The following is a 25,165-nucleotide window of genomic DNA, read 5'->3' on the forward strand; positions in this document are numbered from 1 at the left end:
GAATCTCTCTATAATATTATATATCTGTTTATAAAGCACTGGAGAGGGGGATGTGTGTGTGATACAGAGGGAATCTCTCTATAATATTATATTTCTTCTGTTAAGTGTGATCAGTCCACGGGTCATCATTACTTCTGGGATATTACTCCTCCCCAACAGGAAGTGCAAGAGGATTCACCCAGCAGAGCTGCATATAGCTCCTCCCCTCTACGTCACTCCCAGTCATTATCTTGCACCCAACGACTAGATAGGATGTGTGAGAGGACTATGGTGATTATACTTTGTTTTATATCTTCAATCAAAAGTTTGTTATTTTAAAATAGCACCGGAGTGTGTTATTACCTCTCTGGCAGAGTTTGAAGAAGAATCTACCAGAGTTTTGCTATGATTTTAGCCGGAGTAGTTAAGATCATATTGCTGTTCTCGGCCATCTGAGGAGTGAGGTAAACTTCAGATCAGGGGACAGCGGGCAGATGAATCTGCATAGAGGTATGTAGCAGTTTTTATTTTCTGACAATGGAATTGATGAGAAAATCCTGCCATACCGATATAATGTCATGTATGTATACTTTACACTTCAGTATTCTGGGGAATGGTACTTCACTAGAATTACACTGTAAGAAATACATAAAGCTGTTTAATAACTAGAGATTATGTTTAACGTTTTTGCTGGAATGTAAAATCGTTTTCATTTGCTGAGGTACTGTGTGAATAAATGTTTGGGCACTATTTTTCCACTTGGCGGTTGCTTAATCTGTTTTTCTGACAGTTTCTGTTCTCCCTCACTGCTGTGTGTGAGGGGGAGGGGCCGTTTTTTTGGCGCTTTTTCTATGCATCAAATATTTCAGTCAGCAACTCATTGTATTCCCTGCATGATCCGGTTCATCTCTACAGAGCTCAGGGGTCTTCAAAACTTATTTTGAGGGAGGTAATTTCTCTCAGCAGAGCTGTGAGAATTATAGTTTGACTGAGATAAAAAACGTTTATTCTGTAATTTGTTTCCTGCTTTCAGAATTTGTTATCTTTGCTAATGGGATTAAACCTTTGCTAAAGTTGTGTTGTTTACAAGGATTGAGGCTATAACTGTTTCAATTTATTAATTTTCAACTGTCATAGATCTTCTGTGCTTCTTAAAGGCACAGTACGTTTTAATATTATTCTAATTGAATTGTATTTCCAAGTTGCAAGTTTATTTGCTAGTGTGTTAAACATGTCTGATTCAGAGGATGATACCTGTGTCATTTGTTGCAATGCCAAAGTGGAGCCCAATAGAAATTTATGTACTAACTGTATTGATGCTACTTTAAATAAATGTCAATCTGTACAAATTGAACAAATTTCACCAAACAACGAGGGGAGAGTTATGCCGACTAACTCGCCTCACGTGTCAGTACCTACATCTCCCGCTCAGAGGGAGGTGCGTGATATTGTAGCGCCGAGTACATCTGGGCGGCCATTACAAATCACATTACAGGATATGGCTACTGTTATGACTGAGGTTTTGGCTAAATTACCAGAACTAAGAGGTAAGCGTGATCACTCTGGGGTGAGAACAGAGTGCGCTGATAATATTAGGGCCATGTCAGACACTGCGTCACAGGTGGCAGAACATGAGGACGGAGAACTTCATTCTGTGGGTGACGGTTCTGATCCAAACAGACTGGATTCAGATATTTCAAATTTTAAATTTAAACTGGAAAACCTCCGTGTATTACTAGGGGAGGTGTTAGCGGCTCTGAATGATTGTAACACAGTTGCAATACCAGAGAAAATGTGTAGGTTGGATAAATATTTTGCGGTACCGACGAGTACTGAGGTTTTTCCTATACCTAAGAGACTTACTGAAATTGTTACTAAGGAGTGGGATAGACCCGGTGTGCCGTTCTCACCCCCTCCGATATTTAGAAAAATGTTTCCAATAGACGCCACCACAAGGGACTTATGGCAAACGGTCCCTAAGGTGGAGGGAGCAGTTTCTACCTTAGCTAAGCGTACCACTATCCCGGTGGAGGATAGCTGTGCTTTTTCAGATCCAATGGATAAAAAGTTAGAGGGTTACCTTAAGAAAATGTTTGTTTAACAAGGTTTTATATTGCAACCCCTTGCATGCATTGCGCCGATCACGGCTGCAGCGGCATTCTGGATTGAGTCTCTGGAAGAGAACATTGGTTCAGCTACTCTGGACGACATTACGGACAGGCTTAGAGTCCTTAAACTATCTAATTCATTCATTTCGGAGGCCGTAGTACATCTTACTAAACTTACGGCAAAGAATTCAGGATTCGCCATTCAGGCACGCAGGGCGCTGTGGCTAAAATCCTGGTCAGCTGATGTTACTTCTAAGTCTAAATTGCTTAATATTCCTTTCAAAGGGCAGACCTTATTCGGGCCCGGGTTGAAAGAGATTATCGCTGACATTACAGGAGGTAAAGGCCATGCCCTGCCTCAGGACAAAGCCAAAGCCAAGACTAGACAGTCTAATTTTCGTTCCTTTCGTAATTTCAAAGCAGGAGCAGCATCAACTTCCTCTGCACCAAAACAGGAAGGAGCTGTTGCTCGCTACAGACAAGGCTGGAAACCTAACCAGTCCTGGAACAAGGGCAAGCAGACTAGGAAACCTGCTGCTGCCCCTAAAACAGCATGAATTGAGGGCCCCCGATCCGGGATCGGATCTAGTGGGGGGCAGACTTTCTCTCTTCGCCCAGGCTTGGGCAAGAGATGTTCAGGATCCCTGGGCGCTAGAGATAATATCTCAGGGATACCTTCTGGACTTCAAATACTCTCCTCCAAGAGAGAGATTTCATCTGTCAAGATTGTCAACAATCCAGACAAAGAAAGAGGCGTTTCTACGCTGCGTACAAGAGCTCTTGTTAATGGGAGTAATCCATCCAGTTCCATGATCGGAACAGGGACAGGGGTTTTACTCAAATCTGTTTGTGGTTCCCAAAAAAGAGGGAACTTTCAGACCAATCCTGGACTTAAAGATCCTAAACAAATTCCTAAGAGTTCCATCGTTCAAGATGGAGACTATTCGGACAATTTTACCTATGATCCAAGAGGGTCAATACATGACCACTGTAGATTTAAAAGATGCTTACCTTCACATACCGATTCACAAAGATCATTATCGGTACCTAAGGTTTGCCTTCCTAGACAGGCATTACCAGTTTGTGGCTCTTCCATTCGGATTGGCTACAGCTCCAAGAATCTTCACAAAGGTTCTGGGTGCTCTTCTGGCGGTACTAAGACCGCGGGGAATCTCGGTAGCTCCATACCTAGACGACATTCTGATACAAGCTTCAAGCTTTCAAACTGCCAAGTCTCATACAGAGTTAGTGCTGGCATTTCTAAGGTCACATGGATGGAAGGTGAACGAAAAGAAAAGTTCACTCGTTCCACTCACAAGAGTTCCCTTCCTGGGGACTCTTATAGATTCTGTAGAAATGAAGATTTACCTGACAGAGGACAGGCTAACAAGACTTCAAAGTGCTTGCCGCACCCTTCATTCCATTCAACACCCGTCAGTGGCTCAATGCATGGAGGTAATCGGCTTAATGGTAGCGGCAATGGACATAGTACCCTTTGCACGCTTACACCTCAGACCACTGCAACTGTGCATGCTAAGTCAGTGGAATGGGGATTACTCAGACTTATCCCCTTCTCTGAATCTGGATCAAGAGACCAGAAATTCTCTTCTATGGTGGCTTTCTCGGCCACATCTGTCCAGGGGGATGCCATTCAGCAGACCAGACTGGACAATTGTAACAACAGACGCCAGCCTTCTAGGTTGGGGTGCCGTCTGGAATTCTCTGAAGGCTCAGGGACAATGGAGTCAGGAGGAGAGTCTCCTGCCAATAAACATTCTGGAATTGAGAGCAGTTCTCAATGCCCTCCTGGCTTGGCCCCAGTTGACAACTCGGGGGTTCATCAGGTTTCAGTCGGACAACATCACGACTGTAGCTTACATCAACCATCAGGGAGGGACAAGAAGCTCCCTAGCTATGATGGAAGTATCAAAGATAATTTGCTGGGCAGAGTCTCACTCTTGCCACCTGTCAGCAATCCACATCCCGGGAGTGGAGAACTGGGAGGCGGATTTCTTAAGTCGTCAGACTTTTCATCCGGGGGAGTGGGAACGTCATCCGGAGGTCTTTGCCCAAATACTTCGACGTTGGGGCAAACCAGAGATAGATCTCATGGCGTCTCGACAGAACGCAAAGCTTCCTCGTTACGGGTCCAGATCCAGGGATCCAGGAGCAGTCCTGATAGATGCTCTGACAGCACCTTGGGACTTCAGGATGGCTTACGTGTTTCCACCCTTCCCGTTGCTTCCTCGATTGATTGCCAGAATCAAACAAGAGAGAGCATCAGTGATTCTAATAGCACCTGCGTGGCCACGCAGGACTTGGTATGCAGACCTGGTGGACATGTCATCCTGTCCACCTTGGTCTCTACCTCTGAAACAGGACCTTCTGATACAGGGTCCCTTCAAACATCAAAATCTAACTTCTCTGAAGCTGACTGCTTGGAAATTGAACGCTTGATTTTATCAAGACGTGGATTTTCTGAGTCAGTTATTGATACCTTAATACAGGCTAGGAAACCTGTTACCAGAAAGATTTACCATAAGATATGGCGTAAATACCTATATTGGTGTGAATCCAAAGGTTACTCTTGGAGTAAGGTTAGGATTCCTAGGATATTGTCTTTTCTACAAGAAGGTTTAGAAAAGGGTTTATCTGCTAGTTCATTAAAGGGACAGATTTCAGCTCTGTCCATTCTGTTACACAAACGTCTGTCAGAAGTTCCTGACGTCCAGGCTTTTTGTCAGGCTTTGGCCAGAATTAAGCCTGTGTTTAAAACTGTTGCTCCACCATGGAGTTTAAACCTTGTTCTTAATGTTTTACAGGGCGTTCCGTTTGAACCCCTTCATTCCATTGATATAAAGTTGTTATCTTGGAAAGTTCTATTTTTAATGGCTATTTCCTCGGCTCGAAGAGTCTCTGAATTATCAGCCTTACATTGTGATTCTCCTTATTTGATTTTTCATTCGGATAAGGTAGTCCTGCGTACTAAACCTGGGTTCTTACCTAAGGTAGTTACTAACAGGAATATCAATCAAGAGATTGTTGTTCCTTCTTTATGCCCAAATCCTTCTTCAAAGAAGGAACGTCTACTGCACAACCTGGATGTAGTCCGTGCTCTAAAATTTTACTTACAGGCAACTAAGGAATTTCGACAAACGTCTTCTCTGTTTGTCATTTACTCTGGGCAGAGGAGAGGTCAAAAAGCTTCCGCTACCTCTTTTTCTTTTTGGCTTCGTAGCATAATTCGTTTAGCTTATGAGACTGCTGGACAGCAGCCTCCTGAAAGAATTACAGCTCATTCTACTAGAGCTGTGGCTTCCACTTGGGCCTTCAAGAATGAGGCCTCTGTTGAACAGATTTGCAAGGCTGCAACTTGGTCTTCGCTTCATACTTTTTCCAAATTTTACAAATTTGACACTTTTGCTTCATCGGAGGCTATTTTTGGGAGAAAGGTTCTTCAGGCAGTGGTTCCTTCTGTATAAAGAGCCTGCCTATCCCTCCCGTCATCCGTGTACTTTTGCTTTGGTATTGGTATCCCAGAAGTAATGATGACCCGTGGACTGATCACACTTAACAGAAGAAAACATAATTTATGCTTACCTGATAAATTCCTTTCTTCTGTAGTGTGATCAGTCCACGGCCCGCCCTGTTTTTAAGGCAGGTAAATATTTTTTAATTTATACTCCAGTCACCACTTCACCCTTGGCTTTTCCTTTCTCGTTGGTCCTTGGTCGAATGACTGGGAGTGACGTAGAGGGGAGGAGCTATATGCAGCTCTGCTGGGTGAATCCTCTTGCACTTCCTGTTGGGGAGGAGTAATATCCCAGAAGTAATGATGACCCGTGGACTGATCACACTACAGAAGAAAGGAATTTATCAGGTAAGCATAAATTATGTTATCTGTTTATAAAGCACTGGAGAGGGGGCTTTGTGTGTGATACAGAGGGAATCTATCTATAATATTATATATCTGTATATAAAGCACTGGAGTGGCGGCCGTGTGTGTGATACAGAGGGATTCTATCTATAATATTATATATCTGTATATAAAGCACTGGAGAGGGGGCTGTGTGTGTGATACAGAGGGAATCTATCTATAATATTATATATCTGTATATAAAGCACTGGAGAGGGGCTGTGTGTGTGATACAGAGGGAATCTATCTATATAATATTATATATCTGTATATAAAGTACTGGAGAGGGGCTGTGTGTGTGTGATACAGAGGGAATCTATCTATAATATTATATATCTGTATATAAAACACTGGAGAGGGGGCTGTGTGTGTGATACAGAGGGAATCTATAATATTATATATCTGTATATAAAGCAATGGAGAGGGGGCTGTGTGTGTGATACAGAGGGACTCTATCTATAATATTATTTATCTGTATATAAAGCACTGGAGAGGGGGCTGTGTGTGTGATACAGAGGGAATCTATCTATAATATTATATATCTGTATATAAAGCACTGGAGTGGGGGCTGTGTGTGTGTGATACAGAGGGAATCTATAATATTATATATCTGTATATAAAGTACTGGAGAGGGGCTGTGTGTGTGTGACACAGAGGGAATCTATCTATAATATTATATATCTGTATATAAAGCACTGGAGTGGGGGCTGTGTGTGTGTGATACAGAGGGAATCTATAATATTATATATCTGTATATAAAGTACTGGAGAGGGTCTGTGTGTGTGTGACACAGAGGGAATCTATCTATAATATTATATATCTGTATATAAAGTACTGGAGAGGGGCTGTGTGTGTGTGACACAGAGGGAATCTATAATATTATATATCTGTCTATAAAGCACTGGAGAGGGGCTGTGTGTGTGTGATACAAAGGGAATCTATAATATTATATATCTGTATATAAAGCACTGGAGAGGGGCTGTGTGTGTGACACAGATGGAATCTATCTATAATATTATATATCTGTATATAAAGCACTGGAGAGGGAGCTGTGTGTGTGTGATACAGAGGGAATCTATCTAATATTATATATATGTATATAAAGTACTGGAGAGGGGCTGTGTGTGTGATACAGAGGGAATCTATCTATAATATTATATATCTGTTTATAAAGCACTGGAGAGGGGGCTGTGTGTGTGATACAGAGGGAATCTATCTATAATATTATATATCTGTATATAAGGTACTGGAGAGGGGCTGTGTGTTTGATACAGAGGGAATCTATCTATAATATTATATATCTGTATATAAAGCACTGGAGAGGGGGCTGTGTGTGTGATACAGAGGGAATCTATCTAATATTATATATATGTATATAAAGTACTGGAGAGGGGCTGTGTGTGTGTGACACAGAGGGAATCTATCTATAATATATATCTGTATATAAAGTACTGGAGAGGGGCTGTGTGTGTGTGATACAGAGGGAATCTCTCTATAATATTATATATCTGTATATAAAGCACTGGAGAGGGGGCTGTGTGTGTGTGATACAGAGGGAATCTATCTATAATATTATATATCTGTATATAAAGTACTGGAGAGGGGCTGTGTGTGTGTGACACAGAGGGAATCTATCTATAATATATATCTGTATATAAAGTACTGGAGAGGGGCTGTGTGTGTGATACTGAGGGAATCTATCTATAATATTATATATCTGTATATAAAGTACTGGAGAGGGGCTGTGTGTGTGTGAAACAGAGGGAATCTATCTATAATATTATATATCTGTATATAAAGCACTGGAGAGGGGCTGTGTGTGTGTGTGTGATACAAAGGGAATCTATAATATTATATATCTGTATATAAAGCACTGGAGAGGGGCTGTGTGTGTGACACAGAGGGAATCTATCTATAATATTATATATCTGTATATAAAGCACTGGAGAGGGAGCTGTGTGTGTGTGATACAGAGGGAATCTACCTATAATATTATATATCTGTTTATAAAGCACTGGAGAGGGGGCTGTGTGTGTGATACAGAGGGAATCTATCTATAATATTATATATCTGTATATAAGGTACTAGAGAGGGGCTGTGTGTGTGATACAGAGGGAATCTACCTATAATATTATATATCTGTATATAAGGTACTGGAGAGGGGGCTGTGTGTGTGATACAGAGGGAATCTATCTATAATATTATATATCTGTATATAAAGTACTGGAGAGGGGCTGTGTGTGTGATACAGAGGGAATCTATCTATATTATTATATATCTGTATATAAAGTACTGGAGAGGGGCTGTGTGTGTGATACAGAGGGAATCTATAATATTATATATCTGTATATAAAGCACTGGAAAGGGGGCTGTGTGTGTGTGATACAGAGGGAACATCTCTATAATATTATATATCTGTATATAAAGCACTGGAGAGGGGGCTGTGTGTGTGATACAGAGGGAATCTATCTATAATATTATATATCCTATATTATAAAAGGCCAAGTGTGTTTCTCCGAAGCTGTCATGCGCAGTAGAGACAGCACGAGGACAAACACACCTGGCCTTTGAGTCCCTGTCTAGCTGATGATCTCCGGCAGTAGAAGTGAGCGGGGGGCGTGGCCGGGCGTGAATGGCCGCGAAGGGGGCGTGGCTGGACATAAAGGGGGCGTGGCATGTCACGGTCGCGTGGAAGTCAGATGGGAGAGAGATAGAGAGAGAAAAGGGAGAGGGATAGAGAGGGGAGAGAGATAGACAGGGGGGAGAGAGACAGCAAAAGACAGGGGGGAGAGAGACAGCAAAAGAGAGAAGGGGAGAGAGACAGCAAAATAGAGGAGAGGGGGGAGAGAGACAACAAAAGAGAGAGGGGGAGAGAGACAGCAAAAGAGAGGGGGGAGAGAGACAGCAAAAGACAGGGGGACAGAGAGAGAGCAAAAGAGATTGGGGAGAGACAGCAAAAGACAGGGGGAGAGAGACAGCAAAAGAGAGAGACGGCAAAAGACAGTGGGAGAGAGACAGCAAAAGAGAGAGGGGGAGAGAGAGCGCAAAAGAGAGGGGGAAGAGAGAGCGCAAAAGAGAGGGGGAAGAGAGAGCGCAAAAGAGGGGGGTAAGAGAGAGCGCAAAAGAGAGGGGGGTAAGAGAGAGCGCAAAAGAGAGGGGGGAAGAGAGAGTGCAAAAGAGGGGGGAGAGAGAGAGCTCAAAAGAGAGGGGGTGAGAGAGCGCAAAAGAAAGGGTGGGAGCAAGAGCGCAAAAGAGGGGTGAGAGAGCGCAAAAGATAGGGGGTGAGAGAGCGCAAAAGATAGGGGGTGAGAGAGCGCAAAAGATAGGGGGTGAGAGAGCGCAAAAGATAGGGGGTGAGAGAGCGCAAAAGATAGGGGGAGAGAGAGCGCAAAAGAGAGGGTGGGAGAGAGAGCGCAAAAGAAAGGGTGGGAGAGAGAGCGCAAAAGAGGGGGAGAGAGAGAGCGCAAAAGAGAGGAGGGAGAGAGAGCACAAAAGAGAGGGGAGTGAGAGAGGGGGGGAGAGAGCGCAAAAAGAGATGGGGGAGAGAGAGAGCGAAAAAGAGAGGGGGATAGAGAGAGAGCGAAAAAGAGAGGGGGATAGAGAGAGAGCGCAAAAGAGAGGGGGAGAGAGAGAGCGCAAAAGAGAGGGGGAGAGAGAGAGCGCAAAAGAGAGGAGGAGAGAGAGAGCGCAAAAGAGAGGAGGAGAGAGCGCAAAATGGAGGGGGAGAGAGAGAGCGCAAAAGAGAGGGGGAGAGAGCGCAAAAGAGAGGGGGAGAGAGCGCAAAAGAGAGGGGGAGAGAGCGCAAAAGAGAGGGGGAGAGAGAGTGCGCAAAAGAGAGGGGGGAGAGAGAGCACAAAAGAGAGGGGGAGAGAGAGAGAGCGCAAAAGAGAGGGGGGAGAGAGCTCAAAAGAGAGGGGGGAGAGAGAGAGCTCAAAAGAGAGGGGGGAGAGAGCTCAAAAGAGATGGGGAGAGAGCTCAAAAGAGAGGGGGAGAGAGAGCGCAAAAGAGAGGGGGGAGAGAGCACAAAAGAGAGGAGGAGAGAGCGCAAAAGAGAGGGGGAGAGAGAGCTCAAAGAGAGGGGGGAGAGAGAGAGAGCAAAAGAGAGGGGGAGTGAGAAAGCGCAAGGGTTGGGACCGCTGTACTGCAAGAAATGGCCCGTGTGAACGGGCTTTAGGACTAGTCTGTATATAAAACACTAGAGAGGGGGCTGTGTGTGTGATACAGAGGGAATCTATCTATAATATTATATATCTGTATATAAAGTACTGGAGAGGGGGCTGTGTGTGTGATACAGAGGGAATCTATCTATAATATTATATATCTGTATATAAAGTACTGGAGAGGGGGCTGTGTGTGATACAGAGGGAATCTATAATATTATATATCTTTATATACAGCACTGGAGAGGGGCTGTGTGTGTGATACAGACGGAATCTCTCTATAATATTATATATCTGTATATAAAGTACTGGGGAGGGGCTGTGTGTGTGACACAGAGGGAATCTATCTATAATATTATATATCTGTATATAAAGCACTGGTGAGGGGGCTGTGTGTGTGATACAGAGGGAATCTCTCTATAATATTATATATCTGTTTATAAAGCACTGGAGAGGGGGCTTTGTGTGTGATACAGAGGGAATCTATCTATAATATTATATATCTGTATATAAAGCACTGGAGTGGCGGCCGTGTGTGTGATACAGAGGGATTCTATCTATAATATTATATATCTGTATATAAAGCACTGGAGAGGGGGCTGTGTGTGTGATACAGAGGGAATCTATCTATAATATTATATATCTGTATATAAAGCACTGGAGAGGGGCTGTGTGTGTGATACAGAGGGAATCTATCTATATAATATTATATATCTGTATATAAAGTACTGGAGAGGGGCTGTGTGTGTGTGATACAGAGGGAATCTATCTATAATATTATATATCTGTATATAAAACACTGGAGAGGGGGCTGTGTGTGTGATACAGAGGGAATCTATAATATTATATATCTGTATATAAAGCAATGGAGAGGAGGCTGTGTGTGTGATACAGAGGGAATCTATCTATAATATTATATATCTGTATATAAAGCACTGGAGTGGGGGCTGTGTGTGTGTGATACAGAGGGAATCTATAATATTATATATCTGTATATAAAGTACTGGAGAGGGGCTGTGTGTGTGTGACACAGAGGGAATCTATCTATAATATTATATATCTGTATATAAAGCACTGGAGTGGGGGCTGTGTGTGTGTGATACAGAGGGAATCTATAATATTATATATCTGTATATAAAGTACTGGAGAGGGGCTGTGTGTGTGTGACACAGAGGGAATCTATCTATAATATTATATATCTGTATATAAAGTACTGGAGAGGGGCTGTGTGTGTGTGACACAGAGGGAATCTATAATATTATATATCTGTCTATAAAGCACTGGAGAGGGGCTGTGTGTGTGTGATACAAAGGGAATCTATAATATTATATATCTGTATATAAAGCACTGGAGAGGGGCTGTGTGTGTGACACAGATGGAATCTATCTATAATATTATATATCTGTATATAAAGCACTGGAGAGGGAGCTGTGTGTGTGTGATACAGAGGGAATCTACCTATAATATTATATATCTGTATATAAAGCACTGGAGAGGGGCTGTGTGTGTGATACAGAGGGAATCTATCTATAATATTATATATCTGTATATAAAGTACTGGAGAGGGGCTGTGTGTGTGATACAGAGGGAATCTCTCTATAATATTATATATCTGTATATAAAGCACTGGAGAGGGGGCTGTGTGTGTGTGATACAGAGGGAATCTATCTATAATATTATATATCTGTATATAAAGCACTGGAGAGGGGGCTGTGTGTGTGTGATACAGAGGGAATCTATCTATAATATTATATATCTGTATATAAAGTACTGGAGAGGGGCTGTGTGTGTGATACAGAGGGAATCTCTCTATAATATTATATATCTGTATATAAAGCACTGGAGAGGGGGCTGTGTGTGTGTGATACAGAGGGAATCTATCTATAATATTATATATCTGTATATAAAGTACTGGAGAGGGGCTGTGTGTGTGATACAGAGGGAATCTATCTAATATTATATATATGTATATAAAGCACTGGGGAGGGGCTGTGTGTGTGATACAGAGGGAATCTATCTATAATATTATATATCTGTATATAAAGCACTGGAGAGGGGGCTGTGTGTGTGTGATACAGAGGGAATCTATCTATAATATTATATATCTGTATATAAAGTACTGGAGAGGGGCTGTGTGTGTGTGACACAGAGGGAATCTATCTATAATATATATCTGTATATAAAGTACTGGAGAGGGGCTGTGTGTGTGATACAGAGGGAATCTATCTATAATATTATATATCTGTATATAAAGCACTGGAGAGGGGCTGTGTGTGTGTGTGTGATACAAAGGGAATCTATAATATTATATATCTGTATATAAAGCACTGGAGAGGGGCTGTGTGTGTGACACAGAGGGAATCTATCTATAATATTATATATCTGTATATAAAGCACTGGAGAGGGAGCTGTGTGTGTGTGATACAGAGGGAATCTACCTATAATATTATATATCTGTATATAAGGTACTAGAGAGGGGATGTGTGTATGATACAGAAGGAATCTCTCTATAATATTATATATCTGTATATAAAGCACAGGAGAGGGTCTGTGTGTGTGTGATACAGAGGGAATCTATAATATTATATATCTGTATATAAAGTACTGGAGAGGGGCTGTGTGTGTGATACAGAGGGAATCTATCTATAATATTATATATCTGTATATAAAGTACTGGAGAGGGGCTGTGTATGTGATACAGAGGGAATCTATCTATAATATTATATATCTGTATATAAGGTACTGGAGAGGGGGCTGTGTGTGTCATACAGAGGCAATCTATCTATAATATTATATATCTGTATATAAAGTACTGGAGAGGGGCTGTGTGTGTCATACAGAGGGAATCTATCTATATTATTATATATCTGTATATAAAGTACTGGAGAGGGGCTGTGTGTGTGATACAGAGGGAATCTATAATATTATATATCTGTATATAAAGCACTGGAGAGGGGGCTGTGTGTGTGTGATACAGAGGGAACATCTCTATAATATTATATATCTGTATATAAAGCACTGGAGAGGGGGCTGTGTGTGTGATACAGAGGGAATCTATCTATAATATTATATATCCTATATTATAAAAGGCCAAGTGTGTTTCTCCGAAGCTGTCATGCGCAGTAGAGACAGCACGAGGACAAACACACCTGGCCTTTGAGTCCCTGTCTAGCTGATGATCTCCGGCAGTAGAAGTGAGCGGGGGGCGTGGCCGGGCGTGAATGGCCGCGAAGGGGGCGTGGCTGGACATAAAGGGGGCGTGGCCTGTCACGGTCGCGTGGAAGTCAGATGGGAGAGAGATAGAGAGAGAAAAGGGAGAGGGATAGAGAGGGGAGAGAGATAGACAGGGGGGAGAGAGACAGCAAAAGACAGGGGGGAGAGAGACAGCAAAAGAGAGAAGGGGAGAGAGACGGCAAAATAGAGGAGAGGGGGGAGAGAGACAACAAAAGAGAGAGGGGGAGAGAGACAGCAAAAGAGAGGGGGGAGAGAGACAGCAAAAGACAGGGGGAGAGAGACAGCAAAAGACAGGGGGAGAGAGAGAGAGCAAAAGAGATTGGGGAGAGACAGCAAAAGACAGGGGGAGAGAGACAGCAAAAGAGAGAGGGGGAGAGAGACAGCAAAAGAGAGAGGGGGAGAGAGAGCGCAAAAGAGAGGGGGAAGAGAGAGCGCAAAAGAGAGGGGGGTAAGAGAGAGCGCAAAAGAGAGGGGGGTAAGAGAGAGCGCAAAAGAGAGGGGGTAAGAGAGAGCGCAAAAGAGAGGGGGGAAGAGAGAGCGCAAAAGAGGGGGGAGAGAGAGAGCTCAAAAGAGAGGGGGTGAGAGAGCGCAAAAGAAAGGGTGGGAGCAAGAGCGCAAAAGAGGGGGGAGAGAGAGCGCGCAAAAGAGGGGGGAGAGAGAGCGCACAAGAGAGGGGGTGAGAGAGCGCACAAGAGAGGGGGTGAGAGAGCGCAAAAGAGAGGGTGGGAGAGAGAGCGCAAAAGAGAGGGTGGGAGAGAGAGCGCAAAAGAAAGGGTGGGAGAGAGAGCGCAAAAGAGGGGGAGAGAGAGCGCAAAAGAGAGGGGGGAGAGAGAGCACAAAAGAGAGGGGAGTGAGAGAGGGGGGGAGAGAGCGCAAAAAGAGATGGGGGAGAGAGAGAGCGAAAAAGAGAGGGGGATAGAGAGAGAGCGCAAAAGAGAGGGGGAGAGAGAGAGCGCAAAAGAGAGGGGGAGAGAGCGCAAAAGAGAGGGGGAGAGAGAGAGCGCAAAAGAGAGGAGGAGAGAGAGAGCGCAAAAGAGAGGAGGAGAGAGAGAGCGCAAAATGGAGGGGGAGAGAGAGAGCGCAAAAGAGAGGGGGAGAGAGCGCAAAAGAGAGGGGGAGAGAGCGCAAAAGAGAGGGGGAGAGAGCGCAAAAGAGAGGGGGAGAGAGCGCAAAAGAGAGGGGGAGAGAGCGCAAAAGAGAGGGGGAGAGAGAGTGCGCAAAAGAGAGGGGGAGAGAGAGAGAGCACAAAAGAGAGGGGGAGAGAGAGAGAGCGCAAAAGAGAGGGGGAGAGAGAGAGCTCAAAAGAGAGGGGGGAGAGAGAGAGCTCAAAAGAGAGGGGGGAGAGAGAGAGCTCAAAAGAGATGGGGAGAGAGCTCAAAAGAGAGGGGGAGAGAGAGCGCAAAAGAGAGGGGGGAGAGAGCACAAAAGAGAGGAGGAGAGAGAGAGCGCAAAAGAGAGGGGGAGAGAGAGCTCAAAGAGAGGGGGGAGAGAGAGAGAGCAAAAGAGAGGGGGAGTGAGAAAGCGCAAGGGTTGGGACCGCTGTACTGCAAGAAATGGCCCGTGTGAACGGGCTTTAGGACTAGTCTGTATATAAAACACTAGAGAGGGGGCTGTGTGTGTGATACAGAGGGAATCTATCTATAATATTATATATCTGTATTTAAAGTACTGGAGAGGGGGCTGTGTGTGTGATACAGAGGGAATCTATCTATAATATTATATATCTGTATATAAAGCACTGGAGAGGGGGCTGTGTGTGTGATACAGAGGGAATCTATAATATATATCTGTATATAAAGCACATGAGAGGGGGCTGTGTGTGTGATACAGAGGGAATCTATCTATAATATTATATATCTGTATATAAAGTACTGGAGAGGGGGCTGTGTGTGTGATACAGAGGGAATCTATAATATTATATATCTGTATATAAAGCACTGGAGAGGGGGCTGTGTGTGTGATACAGAGGGAATATCTCTATAATATTATATATCTGTATATAAAGCACTGGAGAGGGGGCTGTGTGTGTGATACAGAGGGAATCTATAATATTATATATCTGTATATAAAGCACTGGAGAGGGGGGCGGTGTGTGTGTGATACAGAGGGAATCTATCTATAATATTATATATCTGTATATAAAGTACTGGAGAGGGGCTGTGTGTGTGATACAGAGGGAATCTATCTATAATATTATATATCTGTATATAAAGCACTGGAGAGGGGCTGTGAGTGTGATACAGAGGGAATCTATCTATAATATTATATATCTGTATATAAAGTACTGGAGAGGGGGCTGTGTGTGATACAGAGGGAATCTATAATATTATATATCTGTTTATAAAGCACTGGAGAGGGGCTGTGTGTGTGATACAGACGGAATCTCTCTATAATATTATATATCTGTATATAAAGTACTGGGGAGGGGCTGTGTGTGTGACACAGAGGGAATCTATCTATAATATTATATATCTGTTTATAAAGCACTGGAGAGGGGGCTGTGTGTGTGTGATACAGAGGGAATCTATCTATAATATTATATATCTTTATATAAGGTACTGGAGAGGGGGCTGTGTGTGTGTGATACAGAGGGAATCTATAATATTATATATCTGTATATAAAGCACTGGAGAGGGGGCTGTGTGTGTGTGATACAGAGGGAATCTATAATATTATATATCTGTATGTAAAGCACTAGAGGGGGGGCTGTGTGTGATACAGAGGGAATCTATATATAATATTATATATCTGTATATAAGGTACTGAGGAGGGTCTGTGTGTGTGACAGAGGAATCCTCTCTAATATATATCTGTATATAAGGTACTGAGAAGGGACTCTGTGAGGCAGAGAGAACCCCTTTATAATATATATATTTTTTATCTGTTTTTCAAGGTACTTGGGAGAGGTTTATGCGTGTGAGAGAGGCAGGGAACCTCTTTATAATGTTATATATTTGTGTATAAGGTACTGGGGCAGAGGTGAGTGTGAGGCAGATGGAACCTCTCTATAATACCTTATATCTGTATATAAGGTCCTGTGGAGAGGGCTATGTGTGTAAGAGAGAGAGGCAGAGTGAACATCTTTATAATATATATTTGTATATAAGGTACTGAGGAGGGGTATGGGTGTGTGAGAGACGGAAGAAACCTCTCTATAATATTATATATCTGTATATAAGGTACTGGGAAGGTGTATGTATGCGAGGCAGAGGGAACCTCTTTTTAATATTGTATTTCTGTATATAAGGTACTGGGGAGAGGCCGGTGTGTATGTGTGAGGCAGAAAAACCTCTATAATATTATATCTGTATGTAAGACACTTGGGTGGGGACTGTGTATGTGAGGTAGAGGGAGCTTCTATATAATATATCTGTTTGTAAGTTACTGAGGAGGGACTGTGTGTGCACAAGGTAGAGGGAACATCTCTATAATATATCTATATATAAGGTACTATGTGAGAGCTGTGCGTATATGACACAGAGGGAATCACTCTATAGGGTTAAGTGTCTGTATATAATGTGCTGGGGAGGAGGTGTGTGGTTGATACAGTGGATGTATTCACATTAACATTTTGTGTCTGTAAACTAACATTTGTCCCTATGTCAATTAACTGCCCATGAGACCTCTCTCTCTTTCTGTTTAGGCTCCTGTTAGAGTGAAGATCACGTACAGCTCACAGGAAAAAATAAACATTACAAGAATATCTGAGAAATCCAGTTGTGCTGAACAAGACAATGTCTGACAAGACCGAGAACCAAACCTCAGACCTTCCTGATATACACAGAGGTAAACAGGACGTCACATGTACTCTTGCACCCTGTAAAAGAAGTGTGAATCATTCAGATATCAGATCAGGCTTTTTCACAGCTATATCATGCGCCTTGGGTTAGCACACACAATATAGAGTGAGTGATTTTAATTTTTGTAGTTTAAAAGTTCTTTAACATAAAAAAGCCATATGAAGAATATATAGAAATGCAGCTGCTGCAGAACTGTAAATATCCTGCTGTGTATAGTGCACAATATCGCTCTCAGACAACCGGAAACATCACTCATCTGTGAATGCGCTTCTGTCATTTGCTGCAATTCATAAAATATCCGCTCATGTTAAAAAGAAAAATCAAACTGGAAAATATATTTTGTGTGTTAATCAGAGACGGATAAATAGTGACATAGGAGTCAAAATAACATTTTCATTATTCAGCTGGAGCATGCGATTAAACTAAAACTTGACTTCCGTTATCACATTTCCTTCTAATGGTTGTGAGAGTCCACGACATTACTCTTGGAGTCACAACAACTGGCCACCTGGAGGAGGTAGACACTCCAAACCAGAGTTTAAGTATCCCTCCTACTTCCCTCTGCTAGTAGTTCTTTGCCTCATCAAGGAGAGGGCAAGGACAGAGGCGCTAAGAAGAAATTTACAAACTGTCTATCCCTCAATGGGAGAGTTCCTGTAAAGAGTGAGAACTAGGATTACTGTCTGGTACACAAACGCCACGGGTGTCGCTGGGAAGTTCCAAAGCCTTCTCCTGTTGGCCATGGATTGATAACCCTAGATGGTCCCAGGTGTACGTTACACAAGAGAACTGTGACTTTCAGGGTATATCACAGCCTGCTATACTATTGCTAATCTCCTTAAAGTGATGGTAAATCCTAGCTTTTTACAAACGCTAGGATTTACTATTGAAACAAAGGGGACTTTCATTCATGAAGTACAAGATACTTCATGTAGAAAGCTACTTTATTTGATTCAATCGATCGTCATTTGTACCTTATACAGCAGCCCACAGCAAAAAAAAAATTTGGCTAAGAGGTGACATATTCACCTCTTAGCCAATAGCCGTGTGGTAAATCCGGCACCCATGGGAGTTTTTCAATTGTTTTTACTTGTTTTTTAACTTGCTCTTGAAAAAGACGTTTGCATACGTTGAAACGCGTTGAGCCATTAAAGCTTTTTTATCAACATTGGAATATCACTTTGCTTTCTTTGCTGTGACATAGCCGGAATCAGAGATTTGATGGAGTAAGTTATTACTTGTTTTCTCAAGTAAATCTTTATGTATTTCATTGGAGCCTCCTTGTTTCCAGTTTATCAAACTACATACCCGTGGGGTGACCTACAGATGAGCAGACATTATACATCTTATGGAGTGAGTATACTGCACTCTTATTAATTGTCATTTATATACACAACAAGTCTGTTTCCTCTTGCCATCAGAAAGTTAAAAGATCTTTACATATCCTCAGTTCAATATCAAGACCTGCGCCATCTACATTTGCATTCCTGTGTCTACTAAAGGAGGTAGGCAGGGTACGTGCTCTGAAGAAATTGGATTTTGTGTTCCTTAATGGTTTGTTTCCTGCAAGCAAGGACTAGGGATGGCAGTAGCCATGTAATTCTTAGTAAGAGTGTTGGTGAAGGTTAGCTACTGGATGTCTCAGGGATGCCTCCCTAGCCTCCTTCCAGTTGAACTCTAACTCAATTCCTGGCAACCAGTGTAAACGAACACTGCTTTCCTTTGTTTCTCAGGTCCCTCAGAGGCGGGATGGTGCTGTCAGACCTGGAAGTGCTGTGACTGCTCCACAGCAGAGAACATCGAGTGTAAGTCCTGTCTGTTTTTTTTATTATTTTTTTTTTTTTTTTTTACGATAAATCTTTTTATTGAAATCGCAAATATTACAGTTACATAATCAGTCAGCAGAAGGAAATTTCTTTTACAAGTTTTTTTTATTAGTTTTTTTTTTCAATTTCTTTATTCCAATGCACTTCCCTAGTGTGGGTACATAGGCAGAGGTTGGGATCTTTAAAGTGAAAGTAAATCCTAGCGTTTTACAAACGCTAGGATTTACTTTTGAAACAAATAAAGGGCACTTTCATTCTTGAAGTATAAGATACTTCATGTAGAAAGTTCCTTTATTTGATTCAATCGATCACTGTTTTTAGCTGCAACAGCAGCCCACATCTAAAAAATGTTTTGGCAGCCTCCTTGCCTGGCCTATTAGTGGGACTACAGGATGCCCATCCATCCAAATGGTCCCAGTTAGGAATACTGACGGTTTCGGATCTTTGGCTTCCGACACCGGAATGTGGATTTAAGTCTGATTCACAGCTCGGAGCAGACGGAGCATTACCCCACATTCTGAAATTTGAATATCTTAGAGTTAAAAACTTCTTGATTTCCTGGGGCTTTAAGCCTCAGTCAAATCGGCCCTTAACCTTGTGGGAGTCCACCTGGAAACAGGGTGAGAGGCTCCACAGTCCCCTCTCCAGACATTACACTCTGTTGAACTCTGAACCATCCTCAGACCTGGCCCCACATCTAGTAAAGTGGGGATCCTTGCTGAACAGAACTTTTACAGCAACCGATTGGGAACAGGCGCTTGAACGAACCAAAAAAACTATACATTGCATCACCCTTTTTGAAACTTTTTATAAGCTGGTGGCCCACTGGTACTATGTGCCCACCAGGTTAGCTAAAATATATCCTGGCACATCCCCGTACTGTTGGAGAGATTGTGGTCAGAGAGGGGACTCCCTACACATCTGGTGGGAATGTCCCAAAATACGCCCCCTGTGGCTTAAATGTTTCAGAGTCCTTCCCAAATTAGGAATTTCCCTACATAATTCTCCTGCAGTAGCCCTTCTACACATAGGCACTCACTCCATTCCCAAACATCATGCTTGCATAAGTATCTACCTATTCATGTCCATCAAACACCTGATAGCCTCTGACTGGAAGTCAGAATCCCCCCCCAGCTGGACGAGAGTCTGCTCCTATATGGCCTACTTATACACCATGGAAAAAAGCATATTCTACAATCTAGGTAACTCCGACCTATTTGAGCTTATTTGGGCCAACTGGCAAGTTATTTACGACACAACTTGGAGACCTAATGTTCTCTCTCCTTCTTAGCCCTTCTGGACGGATTAGGGAGCTTGACCTAGAGATAGACCTCTCCAGAATTAATCTCCTCCCTCTCGACGTGACCACTCTAGATTAATGATAGACTCACCAAACCCTCTGCTTCTCCTACACCCTTATTACTTCTATTCTTTTATCCCCCCCTTCTTTTCCGCCCGGGTGGGAACTGCTTAGTTCTCCCCCATCTGTTTTACAAAACCTCATTATATGTTTTAAACTAACCATTGTACATGCGGAATTCTTGTATACTACTCATTATACATCTCAAAAAGTGTGCTTACAGACCAGTTGGAGGATGTTATGAGTCCTTGAATTCCTAATCTTGTTTATGTTCTGTTCCCTTCTTTCATTGTATGCATATTATTATCTGTAAGATTGACAAACTAAATAAAGCTCTTTTGAAAAAAAAAAAAAAAAAAAAAAAATGTTTTGGCTAAGAGGTGACGTTTTCACCTCTTAGCCAATAGCAGTGAGGTAAATCCGACTCCCATGGGCACCAAGCCGGATTTACCGCATGGCTATTGGCTAAGAGGTGAAAACGTCACCTCTTAGCAATTTTTTTTTTTTTTTAGCCATGGGCTGCTGTAGCAGCTAAAAACGGCGATAGATTGAATCAAATAAAGGAGCTTTCAACATGAAGTATATTATAGGGGTGACCAGGTGGCACCTAGTAACCCTCAAACTGTTTATAGAGGTTTTAGTATTTCCCTTGATTAGGGATTTTACTTCGGCTGTTGTGCAGACTTATGATATTCCCCTAGATACAGGGAGCTTAGCCGAGTTAGTTAGATTCCCCCATACAGTATGGGTTTATCTGCTAATTTATTAGGGACATTTTTTTATGGCATTGGGCAAGGGTACTCGGCTTTTATTAATTCTTGGGGCCGGTTAAACTGTTTAGAGCCGACAGCCGCGACTTAGCTTTCGCATTCTGCTTCGGCTTTTATTGGAACTGAGCGACGAGGTTTGGCGCGCTCCGGTTGTGTGAATTTATTTCTGATCACGGTTGGAGTGTCAGGGTCACTTGCGGCTGTTCCGGGTGATTCAATTAACTTCCCGGGATATGGTGAGTACCCTGGCCTTGCACAGGGCAATTTAGAGTTGCCGTGATTGTTTTTTAAATTTTAGAGAATTATTTATTATCTGTTGGAATTCTAAGTCCGTTATGAACATGGAGTTAGAACAGGATGAATTAGATATTTCTTTCCTAAGACATGGAGCGTCCACAACGTAATTTAATCACTCCTGGCCAGCAGGAGGAGGCAAAGAGCACCACAGCAAAGCAGTTAAGTGTCAGTTCTCTTACTTATAACCCCCAGTCATTCTCTTTGCCTCTGTCAATGGAGGAGGTGAAGTTTGGTGTCTGAAGACATTGATTCCTTTTTTGGGTACTTTTCCCTGCAAGCAAGGATTTGGGTTTAGCTGTGTCCACGTCAATCTCTTGAGTAAGAGTAGTGGTGGCTTTTAAGCAGTTAAGAAGTTGCGAGGTAGACTTTACTTTGTTTTCCTAACATATTGCTGCCCATGGTACAGAAAGCCAGAGTTGGTTACTCTGTTCTTTCTTTTTCCACAGGTCTCTGTAAGGAGTATGTCCTTTCACGCCTTGTGAGCTGTCCTTCCTGCTGGACAGCTAGATTGCAGGTAAGTGCTTTTGTCTTCTAGGTGTTGGAGACTTGCATGAAGAGCGTTTTCTGCAGTGATTATTGGGACATATTTAATCCTTTAGGAAGGATTTTATTTGGCAGTGTGCAGGCACTTGGTATATATGCGAGACTAAGGGGTTAATTTCCATATGGTTTAAGGATGTCTCTGCTGAAGCTGTTTATATAAGTTTTTTTTTTTTTTCAGCAAGACTTTTAAACTTTGGGACCTTTTATTTTATTATGGGCAAGATCGATATATCTAGCTTTGTTATCTTTGTCTAAATGTACTCAGCAGTTATGTTGAAAAAGCGTGCTTTTAGTTTCGCTGGGCATTTTATTTTCTGCCGGTCACATGACCCCTCTTCTTCATCTGGCTGAGTTCCTGAATGGAGCGGCGCAATTTTAAGCTGCCTCTGAGTGTCGGATCGTTTATCGATCAATTGTGCAGCTATTTTCCTATCTCTTGAGATCGAAGGGTCAGGTAGGGCACCTCAGTCAATCTGAGGTGTAGAGGTACTGTTTTATTTAATAAACTTAAAATATTCTATGAGAGATCTTTCTGAGGATTTTTTTTTTTTAAAGTGACAGTGTCATTTTATTTTCCGGTCATACCAGTTAATTTGGTCATTATTTTTTATCATGGACATGGAACAGGGGTCTGCTTCTATGGATAAATGGTTATTGTGTCTTGAGGCCAAAATTGTTTTACCTATGCAATTTTGTTCCTCATGTTTAGAAAAGACTTTAAAATATAAAGATAAACTTCTTATTGCTGAGCCTTATGTCTCTCAGGATGATGCTGTTCAGGCAATGCCACAGCTTTCTCCTCAAACGTCCCAAGCCTCAATGGATACACATTGTAGTGCCCTGCAATTCCTCTCTACCTCCTGGAGGAGTTTATTTGCCATCAGATTTTGCCGCACAGATATCTTAAGCAGTATCTGCAGCTTTATCTGCTTTCCCCATGTGTTAGAGAAGCGCAAGAGGAAATAAGGATTTTTCTGAGTGTAAGGTGTCTGTTCTGTCTGCTGGTATACAGGTTGCTCTCCCTCATAAGTCTTGATGAGGAGGATACCTCGGTAGCTTCTGAGGGTGAAATTTTAGATTTGGACAGTATAATTCCTTTGACTGACTCCGAAGAGGTAAACTTCAGATTTAAGCTTGAACACCTCCGTGTACTGTTAAAGGAGGTACTGTCTACTTTTGACAACGGTGATTCTTCTGTCGCTGTCAACCCTAAGAAATCTAGTAAGCTTAACAAATACTATGATGTTCCTTCCTCTGTGCATGTCTTTCCTGTTCCAGACTGTAACAGAGATTATTTCACAGGAATGGGAAAAGCCAGGGATACCTTTACCCTGTCTTTAAAAAGATGTTGCTGACTCCATTACAGATTCATGGCACACGGTGCCTAAAGTAGAAGGGGCTATTTCTACTCTGGCTAAGAGAACTACGATCCCTATTGAAGATAGCTGTTCTTTTAAGGACCCCATGGACAAAAAGCTGGAGGCTTATTTGAAGACGATGTATGTTCATCAGGGTCTTCAATGGCAACCTGCAGTTTGTATTGCCACATTAGCAAGTGCGGCATCTTATTGGGGTGATGCCTTGTCTGAATTAATTTTAGAAGAATCTCCGTTGGAGGAGATCCAAGATAGCAAATTCTTTTATCTCTGATGCTAACATGCAAATCATTAGACTGGGAGCCAAAAGTCTGGCTTCACTGTTTTAGCCAGTAGGGCCATGTGGCTTAAATCTTGGTCAGCTGATGTTACCTCCAAGTCTAAGCTCCTGGCGCTTCCTTACAAGGGTAAGACCTTGTTTGGGCCTGGTCTGGCAGAAATAATTTCTGATATTATGGGTGGAAAGGGGTCTTTTCTATCACAAGACAAGAAGAATAGACCTAAAGGATGTCACATTAATTTTCATTCCTTTCGTAATTTCAAAGGTCAAGTCTTCCTCTTCCAAGCAGGAGCAGTCCAAGTCTTCTTGGAGACCCAATCAGTCTTGGAATAAGGGGAAACAATCAAAGAAACCCTCAGCTGAGTCTAAGTCAGCATGAAGGGTCTACCCCCGGTCCGGGATAGGATCAAGTGGGGGGGCAGACTTTTCCTGTTTTGTCAAGCATGGATACGAGATGTCCCAGATCCTTGGGCTGTGGACATAGTATCTCAGGGTTTACAAAATAGAATTCAAATCTCGTCCTCCCAAGGGCAGATTTCTCCTCTCAAGGTTATCTGTGGATCAGGTAAAAAGAATTGCATTCTTAAGGTGCGTTCAGGACCTCTCTTCATTGGGAGTGATAGTTCCAGTAAGAGAACAGGGTCTAGGATTTTATTCAAATCTGTTTGTGGTTCCCAAAAAAGAGGGAACTTTTCGACCCATTTTAGACCTAAAGGGTCTCAACAAGTTTCTCAGGGTTCCATCCTTTAAAATGGAAACCATTCGTTCCATTCTTCCCTTGGTCCAAGGTCAGTTCATGACAACCATAGACCTGAAGGATGCCTATCTTCTTGTTCCCATCCACAGGGATCATCATCAGTTCCTGAGATTCGCTTTTCAAGACGAGCACTTTCTGTTTGTTGCTCTTCCGTTTGGCTTGCCACAGCTCCCAGAATTTTCTCAAAGGTTCTGGGGGCTCTCTTGGCAGTGATCAGGTCTCGGGAATTCCAGTGGCGTCATACCTGGATGACATATTGGTTCAGGCGCCATCTTTTCAACAAGCAAACTCTCATACAGAGATCTTGTTGTTTTTTTCTATGTTCCCACGGTTGGAAACTGAATCTGGAGAAGAGTTCCCTTGTTCCAGCTACAAGGGTTTGCTATCTTAGGGACAATTATAGATTCCCTATCTGAGACGATTTTTCTGACGGATGTCAGAAAGTCCAAACTGCTCTCCTCTTGCCTCTCTCTTCAGTTTACTGTTTGGCCATCAGTGGCTCAGTGTATGGAGGTAATTGGTCTGATGGTCGCTTCTATGGACATCATTCCTTTTGCTCGATTCCATTTGAGAGCTCTGCAGTTATGCATGCTCAGACAATGGAACGGAGATCATTCAGATGTCTAAGAGTATAGATCTGGATCAGTTGACAAGAGACTCTCTCTCATGGTGGATTTCTCAGAATCATCTGTCTCAGGGCACATGTTTCCGGAGACCCTCCTGGGTGATTGTGACTACGGATGCTAGGCTGGGGAGCAG

At 42.6% G+C, this 25,165-nt stretch overlaps 1 protein-coding gene across 4 annotated transcripts in view; it reads left to right on the forward strand.

Annotated features, from left to right (window-relative positions):
- LOC128666758 (oocyte zinc finger protein XlCOF6.1-like) overlaps positions 1–25,165 on the forward strand; it is a 113,238-nt gene that overhangs the window by 10,009 nt on the left and 78,064 nt on the right. For all 4 annotated transcript variants that reach the window (XM_053721529.1, XM_053721531.1, XM_053721530.1 and 1 more), the window contains exon 2: positions 17,041–17,183. In XM_053721529.1, the coding sequence (XP_053577504.1) occupies positions 17,132–17,183 (52 nt within the window). In that variant the 5' untranslated portion in view covers positions 17,041–17,131. The remainder of the gene's footprint in view (positions 1–17,040; positions 17,184–25,165) is intronic.

This window comes from Bombina bombina, chromosome 7 (assembly GCF_027579735.1).
Source record: "Bombina bombina isolate aBomBom1 chromosome 7, aBomBom1.pri, whole genome shotgun sequence".
Classification (NCBI taxonomy): Eukaryota; Metazoa; Chordata; class Amphibia; order Anura; family Bombinatoridae; genus Bombina; species Bombina bombina.